Source organism: Apteryx rowi, unplaced genomic scaffold, assembly GCF_003343035.1.
Source record: "Apteryx rowi isolate R43461 unplaced genomic scaffold, aptRow1 scaffold_12, whole genome shotgun sequence".
NCBI classification, from domain to species: domain Eukaryota; kingdom Metazoa; phylum Chordata; class Aves; order Apterygiformes; family Apterygidae; genus Apteryx; species Apteryx rowi.
Window position 1 is genome coordinate 1,979,191 of NW_020447419.1, and position 18,547 is coordinate 1,997,737.

Here is an 18,547-nt window from a genome sequence, read left to right on the forward strand (position 1 = left end):
ACAAACAAGCAATACAATATCTATTATTAAAAAACATCCAAAAGCATTCAAAACGACCAAGAGTCTGTTCCAACCTCTCTCTCATTCCCATTTACAGGGCAATATCAGCATCTATCCCACTAGTTCAAAGGACCCCCTTAGGATAACTAATGTTTTATGCCTGTGGGAAGCAGGGCTCATTCCTGTCCCGGCTCTAATTCTTTTGCCAGCTCTTTTTTCCTTCAGGCGCCCCAGCAGCTGAGCTTCATAACGTACACGACAAGTTAAAAGCGTACTCTACAAACATAGTAGGGGAATTCTGTTCAACGCTTTCTCCTTTCACACATGACACTATAGTCCAGAACAGAGAAATATTGATTATATACTGTAACGAAGGCGAAAGAGCGTTAGCTGCTCCGGAGTGCTGTAAAAACATAGGGTTCCTCCAACAAGCCACTCCACAGTGCAAGACGTATTACTGTTCCTGCTGGGACATGCTGGGATCTGACCAGCTTCAGTCATGACAGGAGGAACTGGACTGTCCTGATGTATTTGGAAATATGCAAGGGGGAATGACAAGTCCTGAGGAGAAACRTGAAAGAGGGAGATGCRYGAGGAGAAGCTCCGACTGAGGGCGWGTGTGGGTAGGGCAAACAACCCAACAGAGCCAGGTGAGCAACCAGGCAATGCTCGGGAGGGGGTTAGAGCAGAAGGGAAGTTCATTGGGGAAGGGTAAAGAGGCACAGAGATGTGTTTACCTACTGTGATCAGTGACCAAAAGTCTACGGCTATTAGAAAGCGGAGGGGAAACAAATACGTCTGAAAGTGGAAAAAAAAAGATGTGGCTGAGATTTCTGTGCTGATAGTTCCATTAAAAAAAATAATCAAAGCAAACGGCAGAAGAACTTGGCTGCAGGAGGATTTCTAGTCCTACCAACTTTCAAAAATAAYGATGGATCACAGTTCTTGAGTTTGTTTACCCGCGCTCGGCAGGCTTCCCTCTTGCTGCGTGGAACACAGGGATCCTCTCTTCCCTTTGCCACATCAAGTAGTACGAAGTGCCTTGTGGTGTTTGCGGAGAACAACACATGCTAGGCTTGCAAAAGCCCTTTGCATAAATTTACATACGAAACCCAAGATCACTGTACTCCCTGCAGAGTTACTGCTAGCCATAGCTCACTTGAAACAGTACTGCAAAGAGAGCAATATCCTTTGCAGAGAGGTTTAAGATAATCAATTTTGTTTTTCCTTTCTAACCATCAAAGCAGTGCCTCTGAATCCTGGGAGCTGAGCAGTGAGAGGAGGAGAGGAATGATAATTGCCGTTCCTGGCTTTTCTCAGTATTTTGAGAGATGCCATGACTAAGCTGAAGTTAGGTAACATCGTTACCTTATTAGACACTCCTGAGAGCAGTGAGCCTAACAAATTCCTAAGGTATGCCCTATGTTCGTGTACAGGTATTTTATTGTCATTCAGTTCCTTCAAGTATAAAATGGTATATTTTAAAAAACTGGGCAGTATTCACTGTAATAATGCTGATATACACATAATACATGCTATTRCAAATTCAGAAATCAGTGTTAGTGGCACTAGATCAATTGCTGAAATATGAAATTGTCCATTTTAAAATTTAGAGAATTTAAGACACTGAAAGAAAATAGGTGACASCTATATATCCTTTTTTAAAACAAAAGTTATTCTAAGAACATACAAATTAAAAAGTTCAACTGAATATTTGATTCTTTATCTTGTCTTTGGGCATTTTTTAGGGAAGCAAAATGCATAAAGAAGAACTATCAACAGTATTAAAATACATTCTCAGAAACCTGGCCAATTCTGAACTGTGATAATTCTATGAAGGTTTCTCCCAGCTTCAAAAGATTTCAGGCAAAAGAATGATCAGCTCAGCAAATTCCACCCCATTATTTCAAGAAATTCCTCACAAACAAATCAGTTAAATATCAAAATTCTACATTCCTATCCCTGACGGACTTCAGCTTTGCATCCTCAATTATTTTCAGATTAAATCATTCYGATATTCAAGTACCTTTTAACTCTGTTTATCCACCTGCAGATTAATTGCATCTTAATAACAGAGAGGCCTTTCCAAATGTGGCCCTGCTTCCATTCTTCCAGAAATTTATTTTAAATCCAATTTTGCTATTGTACAAAGCCATGTCGTGTACAACCATGCATAGAGCATTATTTTAAGCACCTCGCTTCCCTTTGGCTATGGTCTGATGGTAAGGTGTATCCAGGTCTAGAATCCTCTTACCAGACACAAATCATCGATCTAAACCAAAACCACTTCTCCAGACCAAATTTAGCTTGCTACAGATAGCAGGTATTGCAAGATGTAAACTGGCTCCTGCAATGCCAACCCACATCCACACCTGATCCACGTCAACCTGGTGCCGCTGGGTGAGCTGGAAGCAAACAGATTTGGCACTACCACCCAACCGAAGCATGGAGCCCTGAGCACTTGTGATCATTTCCGTCCAAACCACTGATAAAACTGGTATTGCAAATAAAAGCTCAAGTCTCACAATATATTGAGAAAATTACTGTCACACGAGGGAGTTACAGCATAGAGCGTAGGGACAGGACGCTGCTTTCTCATGTATCTTCAAACATTATTTCCTGTGAAATATTGCATACGGAGGCAAGTTGGACTATATTTCACGTGGGAAATTGAATAAAAAACCCTACATAGATGTTGGTATTCTGATTTTTTTCTTTTTTTGGTATGTAGCAAAATGACAAGTTTAAAAAACAGGTGTTGACATGAAAAATGAATTATGTTGGGACCTGGGACCCACACKGTAAATCTGCCGCAGGAAAGTCTGGCATGCTGGGCCAGAAGATGTAATTTTTAAGGATTCTTATCCCTGCAGTTGCAACTTGGGATGCACAAATTAATTCTTCTCCTCTAAGAAAGAAGGGCAAAGTCTTCCACGCTGCTAGCAGTTTTGCATGCTAAACAGCATTTGCTTCATAGACTGTATACACAGAGGGTCACATTCACTGAAGAACACAGAATTAAGCAAACAAAATCACATTTAATGAGATCATCTCTTTTGCTTTCAACTACACTTATGAGCAAGTGGACATAACAGTATATTTATTTGTAAACGTGATGTCTGAAAACATAAAAGAATATACCATATGGTCAGTTAATTATCAGTTTCTCCCCAGGATCTTGTCAAGAGTCAAGCCTACCTAAAATGTACAGTTTTTTTAAGTTACTCAAAATCAAATTAAGCCAAGGCTAGTTAAAATAACGTCATACTTCCTGCTCTTTAGACATTACACAGTTGTCMAAAATCCAAATGTCTATTTGTCAATGCATCATCTGAATTTTTTAATCATGAAACATTGACACAAACTTGTGTGATATCCCCAGATCCTAATGAGGACAAAATTTGATGAAAAGTTTCAATTGGAGAAGTTAAATGTTTCATTAAGTGCTGGTTCAACACTTGCCTGCCTATATCTGAATCGTCTCCGGCTTCGCAGTGACACAGAGTGTCACTCGGAGCAGGGACAGCAGAACATCCTGTTTGATTCAGTCCAACCGCAAAGCCTGGCCCAGGAGAAAGGATGAAAAAGTGAAAGCTGTAATTCAGGTAAGAAATTGCAAGGGACTAGGTATGCTGTACACTTAAAACAGGTAACATTCAATTTCCCAGAATTTTCCAAATGTAAAATATTCTCAGAATACTTTATAATGTTCTATGAATACACTCAGAAGTTTGAGTAAATGTATATTTATTTAGCAGTGAAGTGTTAACGGATCAATTCTCCTGCTCATTTAYTAWCAAGATAAATGAATATTAGAGATAGCATGAATGCATGAGAGAGTACTGTGGTAGCGACAGGCAGAGAAACACTCCCTGCCCAGATTCTTGCCCCAAGTTCTTCAAGATACACYATCTCTAGGTTGTCCACTTCTGGAGGATAGAGGTCCTAATTTTTAGGATTATAAACTTCTGGTCATCACGGTATACATGGCTTGCTTCCAAGCAGGAGCAACTGCCCACAGTTATTTCACTTTTATGGAGTCCAGGTGTTAGCAGATACCATATTAATCTAACATATGTTTTGCACTCACAAATCCAAGACCATGGAAAACTACTGGGACACATCAAAGAGTACCTAACACCCAGAGGACAACAAAGGGATTAAACAGGTTAGGAACGCAATGCATCTCACAGGACATGAGACCTTCAGGTAATATCTGCAGACAGGCAGCTATCAATCAAGTAATGTCTGGCGACAGAGAAGACTGAGCTGAAAGTGATGTCTCTACAAACATCATTACTGGAAAAAACTATGTTCCTTTCTGTCCGTGAAGCTGTCGTGTATTTGGCCAAGCAAGGAAAGAGAACATGAGGCAGTGGCTTTTTCAGAAATAATCAGTGTTACAGCTAGATTCTTTGATTGCCATTTCTTGAYAGGTTTGAAATATCTTCCCAGATCCTACCGTCAGGAAGGTAGAAAGAAAGAAGGTCTTCTCAAATTCAAGCTTTGCTTGTTTTGGTGAATGAAACAGGATCCTTTGCAAAATACTGAGGGTACTTGCATGGTGACAACAGGCAACACCAGAAGGGATTCCTGGGTTTAAAAGAAAGACAGTCAAACCGTGTGGTGAACAAAAAAAAAGATATAAACCCCTAGGCAGGAGAAGAGGGGTGAAGTTCTCTGGCAAAATGAGATTTCTCTTCACCTCTCCTATAATGCAAAGAGTCAAATGCCCAAAAGAAAGTGAGTTTTCTTGATCTGCAATTATTTTTGGAGCTAGTAATCTTAACAGGATTGGGTCTAAAATCACAATAAATAAATTACACTGGGGAGAATGAAAAGGCTTGTTAATTCCAAGATTCCTAAGGCAGCTTAGACCTTGAGTAAACAGACTTCAAGACTAATGGAAAATTAAATTTTCTCAGAAGAAATTAGAGCTGTGAAATTCATACAAAATTAATGCAAGAAGGCAAATCCTTCCTGGACTTCAACAGTGAAGGAATCACATTTTGCCTAATTTAGAAGTGAAGAGGTAGGCTCTAAGGGCAGTTAGTGCRTTACAACACCAACAAATGTTCTCTCCTTCAGCGTCATCTGCTATATTTGAGAGAAAAAGGATTTTTCTCCATCGTTGACTCATCTCAGTATATTACAGTTATTATTAAGTTCATCTTTGCAATCTCTGTCCGATAAAAAAAATATAAATGATGATGGGAAACTCAGTGACAGAAAGGTGTCATATATTTAAAAAAATCAGATTTTTTTCAGTCCCATTCATACTCCTTTACTAAAAGATCATCTCTTCTCTCTGGGAGACGAAAATACGGCACCTTGTTCAGCCAAACCAATGCATCATGAATTTCTTTGGCCTTCTGAACACAGTCAGATAAATGCATATATCCCGGAGCTTCCTCACTGAAAAAGCTGGAGGAAATTTCCACTTTTAGGTTATCCGTTAAAGATATTTTTCCTTGTTCATCCAGCCTTCTACATTAAGACACAAATATCAGACGCAGAGAGCAAGAAGATTTAAACTGACAAAAATAAAGATGGATTCTTGTAGAATTGTTTCCRAACTTCTTTTCTGGTCTACACAAAATGCGTAAAATAGGCAGGTACTTGCCAAGTGGAGGTGTCTGAATAGCAATAGTGTCRGAGGTGAAGAAAAGTGATTAAATAGTACGTCTGGCCAAGAGGTGGAGAGTATTCCAGGAAAAAGTCTTCCAAAACCAGGCAGTAACATGAATGCTTCAAAGCACAGATGTCAAGGTGTATCCTAGCACCATTTTCCAAGAGTTTCACTGTTATCAGAATGAGCTTTTTGAGCTTTTTGTCAACAAATGAAATGAAAGACTGCATACGGGAAAAAACTCTCTTTTGAAGAAGATTTTGTTCTCCACCATGCCATAGAGAGAGAACAGATTTATTTCTTTGCTTCTGACAACATTTGATAGCCTGAAAATGGTTAACTAATGATACTAAAATCTGTATTTAAAATGCAATTCAGTTCTGTAATTATATTTCTTATGCATGGAGACAGAAATAAACCAGAGGAAGAACCTATTAGCCCTTTTGCATGTATAATTGAACACGTTTGATATTACTAGGTAACCTTTGTAAGTAACTGGCTTTGAGTTTATGCAAAGAGGTGAACACTTTGAATACATAAATAACAATAGGAGTAGATACGTTTTTGATTTTGTATTCTGTTCTTTTCTTGTTTGTGTCTGTTAGATGCAGTCAGACATCCCTGGCTTTATTTGGCCATCCGTAGAAACGTCTGAAAGATCTGACTTTTGCATCATTTGGGTGCAGTAATGAATAAGAACTGACATCAAATATCAATATTATTGGCCCAGCTAAATGGTAGCTGACATCAAACTGGACTGCTGAAGAGGTAAACAAAATTGAAATTTTGTTTTTGTGTAAGAACTGYCTGACATTGTTTGTCCTTTGGCAAATCAATGGAAGAATGACCTAACTGCTGTTTGCATTTTGGCTTGGGGAGGTAAAATTGGGCAGTGGTTATCAAGTATATTTTCTATAGTCTTTTAGGTTTTTCTAATATAAACTCTCATTCTAAAAACAGTTTCTGTTTTGGGAAATTTGGTAGTCTCTGTAATGACTTCTTACCCTGCAAATGTCACACAAACATGGTATGGCAGATRCAAATAAACACAGGTGAATGATAATCACACCGATTTCAACACAAACACATATATACACACACATAAGGGAGCAAACTTTGTTCTGCTTTAAATATGCAATGATTTCAGCCAAGCATCTGCATTCTTTGTATATATTCTATAGTCTCCATTAGCATATGGTGGTCTGCCAAGCTGGGAGAATGCTGTGCAAAGATGCGCAATGCTTATTTCAACTAATGCTATTTAGGCCATACTTAGATTTTATATTACACGACAGAAAAGGTTCGTCAGCATTCAAGAACAGATCGCCATACCCTGCATGAAATATATCGTGTGAAACTGCGTTATTTCCTTCTAGTTGTTGATAAAGAAAATTTACTAATGTAAAAACATTAGTGGTTTGAGTATTCATCTCTGCATGAATTATGCAGGTGCATAATTCTTCTCTTCTGGAGCAGTGAAGATAACAGTGGCCCTTTCAAAGCACCCAGTTTTGTCTGTGTTACAAGTCCCCGAGAGAGGAGGAGAGGCCAAGGCTGACCTCGACATCTTGCCTTGGCCTCTGGAGTCAGCCGGGTTGGGGCTGAGGCTCCTTCCACCACTGTTTGCTCACCATGGGCCTACGTTCATGCCATCACRTGGAATGCAACGATTAAATGGGGTCACCTCAAACCCCTGACATGTTCAAACAGCGGGGAAATTATTTTGCCTCTCGGGTCCAGTCTCACTTGGGTATCCCCAGAATGGGTATCGTGCCATTCCCAGGTGAGGCACATGCACAGAAATATTGAATCTTCAGTTGCAGTCAGCCTGGGGTGACTTTGAGCATCCACTTGGAGCCTTTGAGGAGAATTTGGGCATATGCACAGTAGCCACTAAAGAAACATCCTTACAAACACACATGTACTTTTGTACTCAGTGAAAAGGCTAAGCCCTCTTAAATATTTTTCTTATATTTAATTTTTTTTTTTGTTACTTGTATTACAGGTATGTGGGAGTAAAAGGAACCTTAACATTAACTTCAGGAAGGAAAGATACATTTTTCTACGTTTCTTCAATTCAAAAGCAGCCCTGCAGATTTTGCTCAAACTTTCTGAAACCTTCCACAGGCACAGAACTAACTTAGAAAACTGCAGAAGTTTATATACTGCTGAAAATGGTATCTTTGAACTCCTGATACAACCACAGCTACAGAAGGTATAGTGGGATACCTCTGAGAGCCGTGCAAGTAAAAGCTATATTCTCCAGAGAGCATACGTCCCAGCAAGGCAGCCTCGAATAAATGGCCAGATGTTTCCGGAGCCAAAACTGGCAGTTATGTTCTATGGAAAAATTGCTAATTATCRAGTCTGAACACTATCAAGAATTCTGGCTTTAAATGCTACACACTTAACAAAAGCTATTAACTACAGCTTCAGTAAAATGATACAGTAAATAACTCAAATTTAATCAGTTTCAGAGAGTTTAATGAGAATTTATTCAATCTGCACAAATGCCATGTTCTTTTTTTTTTTTTCCTCCCTCATGCAATACTCTTTCCCTAACACAGCCCTTAATTTTTGGACACACTGCTGGCTCTCTGATCTAACCGGAAAATGTGTTGTTTGTTCTTATATTCTTTGTACAGCAGAGCATATTGGGTAACTAGAAATTCATGTACTTTCAAAACTCTTTGGGGCCCCAAAGTATCACAAGCACTGAAGTGACTTAGGAGCCTTAGGGTTCTCCCAGAAATCAGCCTCAACAAGCCATGTGGTTGCTAACACTTGCTGTGTTAGCCAACCAATGCGACAACYGTAACTGGTGCATCTCAGGACCAACTACTTAGCTTTTTCAGTAGTTTTCCAGTACCTACACAGTTAATTTACCTAGCAGCAAGTACAGCTTCTGAAATTATATTCCTCACTCAGTTTAATCAATGCTGCGCTGGATGTTTCCATTTTTACTAATTCAATCACTGAGAATGTCAACCAATGATTTTAGTCTGGAGTTTAATGCCAACTATAATATTCTTTATCAAAATAACAAGCTTATCTGGAAGATTATCAGCACACAATCTTTCAGCTTCCTGTTAATCATTATAGGTCACATCAGAGCATGAGGCTCTTTGCAAATACTCAGGTTAAAGTCAATGCTATGCTATTGCGGGCTCCAGCAAAGCCTTCCCTCGCATTTCTTGTTATTGCTAAATATTCTGTTTTTTCTACACCATCACGTTTCGAAATATTGAGAGGCAGGTTGTGCCTCTCAAATATACAAATAGAGGTATGTGGTAGAAAAAGAAATACRCTATCCTGGGAATTCCTGTTCCTCTACTTGAAATAAGCTCATCCCATGCTTCGTGCTAGGTCAACCCCTAGGCTTTGCCCAATGAGCACATAGGGTTGACATAAGCAGATGGTAAAGCAGTCGCTAATATCGAACAAGAGGAGAATATCAGGAGCTCCTCCAGCTAAAAACAGGTACCTTGCTATGCTTGTCATAAAATAGTGGCAGTGAGGGCACAGGGAGCAGGAACCCTACTGAGAAGTTTTTCAGGCAAGATGGAAGAAAGCTAGTTCCTGAGAGAAAGGAGGTCAAGCAGTGACAGAAACYGGCACACACCTCACCACCTTCATACCAGTTTTAAAGAGCAGCATGGACAGCAGAGCTAGAGAAACCATAAATGCTTTGATCATTTCAGAATATTTTGGATCACTTCAAAGAAATGTTTTGGAAAAACTAATTCCCTTCTGAAATTAATGGGCATTTAAATCATGGCCCATCACTAATCCCATCCAAAATGATCCCTTTTAGACAACAACAATTACAAAATTAACCATCCAGGAAAAAAAAAAACTAACAGGACACTTCATTTAAGTCAAGTAACTAAATGATTGTGACAAGGGAGAATGGCTAGACATCTTGCTCTGATCAAAAGAAAAAGGAGCTGGTCAAAAGGAGGCGGCGGCAGCTTTATTATAACAGTCACCAGGACTCTRCTCGGGCCAGCCCGTGTGTGCCACAGTGAGCTGCTCTGAGAGTAACTGCTAATGTTGAATTCAGCTGCAAAGGTATCTCTTTCGCCAAAGTGTACGACAGTATTTACCACAGCAAGGAAGATGGTGATAAAAAAAAAAAAAAAAGAGAGAGAGAGAAATTCGTATGCAGAGCTTACCTTCATGTTGAATGTAGCATGATTACAGGAATGCAGGTGACCATGCAAGGTGTGAGCACAGAGTCCCTAGGAAATTAACCATAAAAAAAAGCAATTAAATGGGTTATAGTGATATAAATTACACTACAGCCTTTTTAAGTACAAAGACCTTGATTTTACGGCTATGTGCAAACCAAGGCACTTTGTGTGCTAAAAATCAACTCCTGGTTGCATGGAAGAGGAACACATTTCTCACAGTTACTAAGGGTATATATTCTTAGTGGGATAGCTAGTAAAAAAGGTGCATTTAAATATCGTGAAGGAAGACATCTCCCTCACAAGAGGGTTGGAATTAGGAGGTGTAATCATCGCTTCCCAAAGCCTGTACGCTTGCTTAGGCCACGGTTCAGCTGCATTTCTTGATATTCAACACACACCACTAAAGTCTTCCTTAAGGAAGCACAAGCATGAAATCAAAATTAATTATCTTTTATCATCTTCCACATTAGGCCATAAGTGACCTACAAAGAGCTGAAACATATGTCAGATGTCATCACTGATATCTGACTTGCTCTCCCCACACAGCAAGCATCCAACCACAAGATCTCCTGCTAAAAAAGAAGTCTAGGGGAGACAGAGGGAGTAAATAGATGCGCTTCTCAATTTTCATAAACATCATTCATTTAACGATTAATGATTAATAATTTGTTTAATAGGAAATGGCAAAAAAAACCCTTTCTTTTAAAAGCAAAACCCAGGTTTGAACAGTGTAATCATATGCTTAAGCACAAGTTTTCCCTTTGAGGAAACATTTTTACTGACATTGGAACCAAGCAGCTGTTTGGTGCATTTTTCTGGAAACAGACAAACAAACAAACAAACCCAAGGTCAGGAACTCCTCTACTCATCCTAGTAGTCCAATCTTTGCACTCATTCCAGCTGGAATTAATTTCTCCGGAGCACGGGTAACATACGTTACTCATACATCAATCACATTTTTCCGTTTATACCATCAGTCTTATTCCACTACTGTTTTCCAGTCCTCAGAAGAATCACTTCTATTCTGATGTAAGATAYCTGAATTCTGTTCTTTATTGACATTGTCACTATATTCTTACTGCTTGCAACAAGTCCTTTCGTGAAAGCAGATGAGATTTGTCCACGAATTCTCCTGGGTTACTACTCAATAATAGCCTCTAGTTCATCTTACAGTTCTGATCTGTTTAGAAGAGTTCAGTCCAACACMACAAGGGTTAAAGGGAATTAGATTGCTATACATAAATATATCAGGGCTAAGCAAAGAGGGAAAGAGCTATGGAAGCTGAAGAGCAGTGTTGACACAGGAACATATGGTATTAATTATCGTCAGATAAATATCAGCTGGAAATTAGAAGACAGCTCTAAACCAGTGAGATGTGAAAACATCCCTGCACTCAAAGTAGCGGGGGTAAAAAAATTCTCAGTAATTGTAAGCAGCAGCTTGAAGAGTCTGGAAAGGAGTGATTGTTTCTGACTGTGGTCTTCTGCCTGTACTTGGAGACCAAGGAGGCTCCTTCCAGTCTTGTTCATATGGTATTGAAATGCAAATTACTCATAAACCATGGTATCAAATGCCTCACAGCATTTCTTTTATTTAAAAATTGTCACCAAAAAAGGCTGCATGCTACTTCAGCAAGCTCCATTTTGGTAAACCGTTTTGCATGACATCATATTTTTGGTTTAACTTCCTGTCTTGAATTAACTCTTCTTGAAGACCACGTACACTATTGAGATCAAACCAAGGGATCAGTACTATTACCAAGGAAGTCTTGCAAGACAAGTATAAGAATAAGAAAAAAGGCTTTGGACCATTAAAACCATMCACCATCTCTGAAAAGCAAGCACACCAAGCCAACTGCCAAGCTTAAAATATTGCCAGAATACAGTTCCTTAGCACTCCACAGTTTTCAACTGACAGGGGAAAAAATTCCCCTAAAACGAACAAAAAACCCCAAACCATATTTAAATGGTTGATAAATAATCAAATTCAAACCAATAAATCCTGATAAAAAAAGAAAATTTAAGTAATTATTATCCAATTATAAATTCACTGTTGGAATAGAGATGGGATTACACAARATTCCCAGGGCAGATATTGATAGACAAATTAAATTTGATAAAGATAACAACATAATAGGAGAAAAATAGAACCAAATACATATGAACAGCCTGGCAAGTAAAAATTCCAAGGAAATAAAGTACACCTTGTGATCTAGCAGTGTTATCAATCTGCCCAGTCCATGGTATCAACCCAAATGTCAGTGCATGTTTTGCATGTGAAATATAACCCTTATAAAATAACTGCTGTTGCTCAGCAGGGCATAATATTTACCCTCAGACACTCTCAAATACCAATATATASACAGTAACCTTTCCACAAATACAGGAAAAGCATGCAAACACAAACGAAAAAAAAGAAAAAATAGATGGATGCAGTACCACATAACAACTGCCAACTTTTTGACTTCCGTTCTAGAAGTCAACTCAATATAAACCACATGGAAAGGATAATAATAATAACAACAACAACAACAGCAGCAGCAATAACAATACAGACAAAGGCAATAGTTCTGTGAAGTGTTTCTCAATACTATCCCTGAAAATTAATTTCCAAAGTGCCTCTTTATTCAATGCACAGCTACAGTTTGCTTTACCAGCACCATGAAATCTAAGACTTTTCTTCTCCTTGCACAGATGCCATAAAAACAAAACTGCAGCGCTTTCTACTTCGCTGTAATGTCCCATCAAAATCAAGCAGTAATAAATATTCTCTGGATCAGACCACATGTTAAGAGAGCACTGAGCTTTCAGTGTCAAGAGCTCAGCAGTAAGTTAATGATGCCCCTTTTGCATATGCATTCTGCTTTTCAGTTGTTAATTATAAAATCATCTCCTGTCACAGCACCAGGAGCCCAGCTTGGTTCAGCATGGAGCTGAACCAGGTGCGAAGAGGCTGCTCAAGTCGCAGGCTGCACCTTCCTTGGGGTGAAAGTTTGGAGTGTCTGGATTTCTTTGGGTTCAAGCCTAGTATGGGCAAACTGGGACTTGCACCATGAGGAAAAGAGCAAAGGAAAAAGGAGGAGTTCGTTTTCCCGAACCCCTCTAATGGCAATACTGAGACAATGTTCCTCTGACACTACCGTCAAGGTCTCACTGACCATTACCCCACAAAGATGATGACAAAAGATCAGAGCGGAGCTCCGGAGCCGTGAAAAAGCACATTTTGTCATTTTTGCCACATTTGCCCTATGGGGTCTATTCAGTCTCCTTGAATATGACACCTCAGCAGTCGCAAAGGGCAGTAAATTATGGTGAACCCATTACTCTTGTTAACTGAGTCATCAGTTCCTGATTGAAATATTAATGCAGGAAACAATCCTATTCACTCTCGGAGCTACTGCCCAATTACATTCATAACCACACATTCTTCCATCGCAGAAAATACACAGATAATACCAACATTCAAAGAAAATAAAATAATAGGAAGTGTTCTGCATTTTTTTTTAAAGATTATTCACACATGCACACGCACATATAATTTTCCATTTTGAAACCCTGAAATTACCATGAGAATCACCAGTTAGAACCACCGTGACATTATACCCTGGAACCTACCAACCCCTGCGCTTCCACTGAGCACAGATATTAATTGCCTGCCTCAGATTAGAGGCATCTGAAAGGCTTCAGACACAGAAAATAGGTCTTTTTTTCAAATGTGCCACAACATAATAGAAAAGCTGCCTGACCTTTGGAACTGTGAATCTGTGAACAATAAACCTGATGCAAAAGTAGCTAAACAGGGAACTTAAATTCAAAAGGGCTTTTGCTTTTACTTTTACAGGATAAAAGCCAGAAATTTCTGAACCAATGGTGAAATTCTGTCCCAAATACTTCCTGCTGCGTATTTATACAAATATCAGGCCAAGACAAGAGACACTTAAGACAGTTTTAAGCTATATTCTACAGCTTCTTTGCATCTGTAGACTTAAGTTCAACCATTAACTATGTAACACCGCAGTTCAAATTTCCTATTATATTTTAATTACTTGTTAAACAAGAAGGAAAAAAAAAAAGCTAACAAGCCATAATTCAAGCACCTCTGGAGAAAAACAAGCAAAACAAGCACCTCCTCCAAAAACCTTATGAGCATGATTTAAAACTACTTGTATTTTTTAAACTCTGCTTTTAATTTTTTTCTGGATTTCAAATACCCTACTATACGTGAAAGTCTCTCACAAGGAAAACGTACTTCGCCAAGCTCGAAAATCAAGATAACAAGTCCATTAGATCAGGCCGAGTGTTATATACTAGGTGCAAGGTGCAATAGGCAATTTTCTTTATTAGTTTGATACTACATGAGCTTTTAAGATGAGCACATCTGAGCATTTGCTTTATCTAAAGACTGTTCAGAGAAAAGATTTATTTGTAATTTCTTGGTTCATTGAGAAATCAGCGCAAAGAAATATGTTCATTTAGAAGGGTTGAATTAAGAAAAGTGTTCAGACCACGAAGCACTCAACAGTGGGACTGTTTTCTTTAATTTTTTTCTTTTCTTTTTTTAAATAATGGGTTTTGATGAAAGGTTTAATTTTATTTGTGGGGGGAGGGAAGGGGTAAAAATTAACTTTCAACTGTCATTTGTGTGTCTTAGTACACACGAGTCTGCAGGTGTGTAAACCAAAGTCTAAGTACTCCAGCTGTGGGCTGTTTGCTATTCTAATGCTGATATCTCTGTCCCATTAATAACCCTAACAGGGTCTTTTTGTCTACTACATCTTCCTGAAGCAACAAAAGAGAATTYTGGACCTCTTTAAAGTGCATGAATTTAAATAACCACTTCCATTTTGGAAATCACAAAAAATTGAGAAACAGTGTTTCTCCAAAGTAGGCAACATTGCGGGCACTCTGCCTCTCAGCTAGCCCCAACACAGCCATTTCCTCACCCAGCAGCCTTCCTTTCACTTCAGGGTTGCTAACACCCACTACCAAAAACATGGAAAAAGCTAGATTAGCCTTGTTCTGGGATGCTCCCGAATTTTCTCATTTTTCTGCATCTGAATATAGCCCTAATTAATATTGCCTTTTGCAGTGAACATGCATTCACACTCATTTTTCCTAATTGGGAAGAAAAGAGTAGGTTTCCAGGCCAAGACCTCGCACGCCAAGCCAGTTCAAAGCGAACATTGAAGGCTCTCCTACCAAACAGCAGATACAAGAGTTGAGAGCAGAAATGCTGACAGACAATATTTGTGMCAGCATAACCTAACCTGACTCTAAGATAAATGTTTCATGAATTAAGGAAGTTGAAAAAAAGCCTCTCTGTTCAACTTTGTTCTGGAGATGAAAGCAAATTCTCTTTTTGTCTTCTGACACTTGGATTTTCATACTGCTGAAGCCCTTAACCACTGGCAGGAGCTGAACAGACGTGACTAAGTGGGGATCTCTCCTCAACAAACTCCTGTACRAGACAAACTTCTAACTATATAAGGAGGAAAAAAAGAGTTTTACAACAAACCTTTGATACCAAAGATACCCTCCTGTACCTGTTCATGTGCAGAGAGAGAAGAGTCATCTCTGCTTTAGATCACAAACGAGCGCAAGGCCACCGGCAAAGCCAGGACAGACCAGCCAGGGAGGGGGAGAGAGGAATGTCTTTGCTGGACCATCATTCCTTTTAAAGAAAATAAATACAGATAATAATAAAAAAATGCCTCAAAGAGATCAAGATTCTTTACCAAAAGTACACCTGCATTTCATTCCCCTGGCCAATATTGGCAGACAGCTTCTGTGCCAGCAGCTGCTTCATCTTAAGCAGGATCCCCAGGGTAGGACCACCGCCACGCTGTCCTCATGAAGACAGCCAGACCTGGTGACTGCCTTCCTCCTCTCCAAAGCCTTGCCCGGCRCCTGAACGTCGCAGCAAGGGCAGCATCAGCAGTGCGAGAGTAGCGACGGGCAGGCAAAGCTCACACACGGGAGTTCATCAGCCTTCGGAGAGGGAGATGAGGCCTTCCTCCCCCACCAAACGAGGTGGCTCGTTTTTACCGTAACTACAGTTTTTGTTAAATTAACTCTGTGTTGCAACACTTTAGAAAACCTACTGAGCGCTTTCACGAGAGCAATGGTCAAATGACAGAAACATAATAGGACTGTCCAATACCAAATATTACGAGCAGCATTGTTCCAACCTAAAAAAAGGATCAAAAATATCAATTATAAATGAGCTGAAGGTGCTGGGGGAACGTAACTGGCCAAGTGATGAGTGCAGGGAAGGCACAGAAAACAAATACAAAAGAATTTGTCTGGGCTTTGAAAATGAAATGAGGTGGAAGCAGAGCAGCAAGCAAAGCATACATCATTTATGTATAAGGAAAAGTGCAGGGGCTACACGGGTGACTCTTTCCCTTCCCAAATTTAAAGGTAGAGGGTTTGAAATTTAAGTTTCCTTCTCAGAAAAATCTTTACTGCTCCTCTATTCAGAAATGAACACGATTTAGCCTGCCAGAGGACTATAAAAGGCATAGGAAGGTGTTCACTTAYACATACTTCAAGATAGCTATATACAGCTTCTACGTGAGAACCTGCCACTCCTATCCACTGACTCACTGGCACTGTTCAAGAATTGTATTTCTACATCTTCTCTWCCTGTTCTGCTCCTTTAAAAAAGGCTTAAGATATCTGCAACTGAGGAATGCAAAATGGTGCAGGATCTTCTGATCTTTCCATTTTATTTGAACATAAAAAGTTCAGTATCACTCTGAGGATTTTTAAAACTAGAACCACAGTTTTGGCCCAAACTACCACTTTATGTGTATTCATACTAGAAAGCTGGTTATTTTTCCTAACAAGATAAAGGAAAAAGTAACTATTTTTAACTGAAAAAGACAGTATGGAAGAAAAAGTAGGTACACACACAATTGTGCTTATTAAAAAAGACAAATGAGGTGGCCCAAAAGCTAAGGAAAAGGCCGAAGTTCTTCATTTTCCAAGAATCAGTATAAATCCAGCAAAAGTTCAAAGCGCAAAGTTACTACTTGTCCAACGGTCATTTGGAGACTGTTTATTTTTATTGGTATAAATGAATCTGCAAGCCCCATGCATTCCCACATGGATTTTGTCCTGGCAGTCAACAGGCATCAAACGTACCTCATCCAAAGTTAAAACGGCAGCTACGTGGCAAAATACACCACAGTGAGAAAAACAAAAAAGGCAAACGCCACRGAACAGCTCGGCAACGCTCTTTTATGAACCTACACCTGCTGAACAGCACTCTCAAAGGCAGGTTTTTGCTTGATTTCTATTTTCTTCATTAAGCAACAGAATGGACTGATTGGTTCCCAAAGTCAGGGTCTTGGCAATGAAATCCAGGTCTGACTGGAAATGAAAAGCACGTTGCTTTCTCGCCATGATCCAGGCCCCAGTTGCTGCCATTTGGGGAATAACAGTATTGCTAACTTGACAGATGGACATCAGGGAAGAGGCCCTAGACTAACTGCTAAGCTAACAACTTTTAAGAAGTTATTAGTTGGAAAAAGAATAGTCACTGAATTAAAAAAAGGACAGTTTCATTTTAAAAAGCTTGGAGAATTCAAAATTTGAAAAAAACAAACAAACCTATTACCAGTTAAAAAGAATAGAATATTAAAATTGGTTTAGAGACACACTGTCTACATATGCTTCTGAATGAACAAGGAAAAAAATTGTAAATGTTTATCAAAATATTCCTAAGCTTCTGCCATTTCAAATTCAKAAATTTTAAGTCTTGAAAATCAAGTTCAATTAATTAAAATATTTCAAAAATGAGATTTTCCAGAGAAAAGAAAACAAAAAGAAAGTCTGAGTAGTAATGATAGTARCCATATTTTTAATAATTTTGCTGGACTAAGTTTTATTTACCATTTAAAGCATAAATATTTAATTACAGTATCCATATCTCAATAATACAATGATGCTTCCCATTACATTTGGTAACAGTCAGATCTGGATGTATAAACTTTTATGTTTTACACATTACGGGCCTTAAATATTTTGGGCCTTTTGTTTAGCTGAAAACCGGTTGTCATGTGAGGAAGCATTTTGTCATTGTCATACACTATCAGCATGATGTACCAAAAATGAAACAGCTCTGGCTCCCACTAAAACTAATGACAAAATTCTTGCCAGCTTCACTCCAACAACCCCACTTGGTAATTCTGGAAGAAAACTCCCACCGATGTCAGAGGCTGATTGCACATGACCTTACCTAAGTCAATGCCCTTGTGCTCGGGCAGAAAAGCACGTAAATATGTCCTTCTGACCATCATGACACGAATTGTCCCATCGAAAGCACCTCACTGGATCTCGGTCTCAGGATTTCCAAGACTGGGCTTTCACCGGAGCTCTGCTGCCATCAGAARGTGACATCGAGCCTCAGTGGGAAAGGAAGTAGGCAAAACACTGCTCTGAAAGACCCACCTGCTTTGCAGAGCTCATTAATCGTATCACAGGAAAATAATTTTAGTCAGTATGTTTTGCTATTAAAAATACACTCTATTGGTTTAGTTTTGTTAGGACTATTAATGAAAAAGGAATAAATGCGTTTTTTTTTTTTTTTTTTTTTTTAATCCAGCAATACAGGAACTGTATTTGGTGACTGGCCTCACAGGAGTATAGAGTATGCTGCTATTATAGTCACCTTCAAAGCAGCATGCACAGGGGGCTGAAACCAGAAAATCTTTACTAGGAA

The 18,547-nt window shown here is 39.1% G+C and overlaps 1 protein-coding gene across 1 annotated transcript in view; it reads right to left on the minus strand.

The window, feature by feature from the left end:
• Nucleotides 1–18,547, minus strand: part of SPAG16 (sperm associated antigen 16) — a 413,089-nt gene that overhangs the window by 110,846 nt on the left and 283,696 nt on the right. Inside the window, exon 13 of the mRNA XM_026087987.1 lies at nucleotides 9,805–9,870. Within this exon, the coding sequence (XP_025943772.1) occupies nucleotides 9,805–9,870 (66 nt within the window). The remainder of the gene's footprint in view (nucleotides 1–9,804; nucleotides 9,871–18,547) is intronic.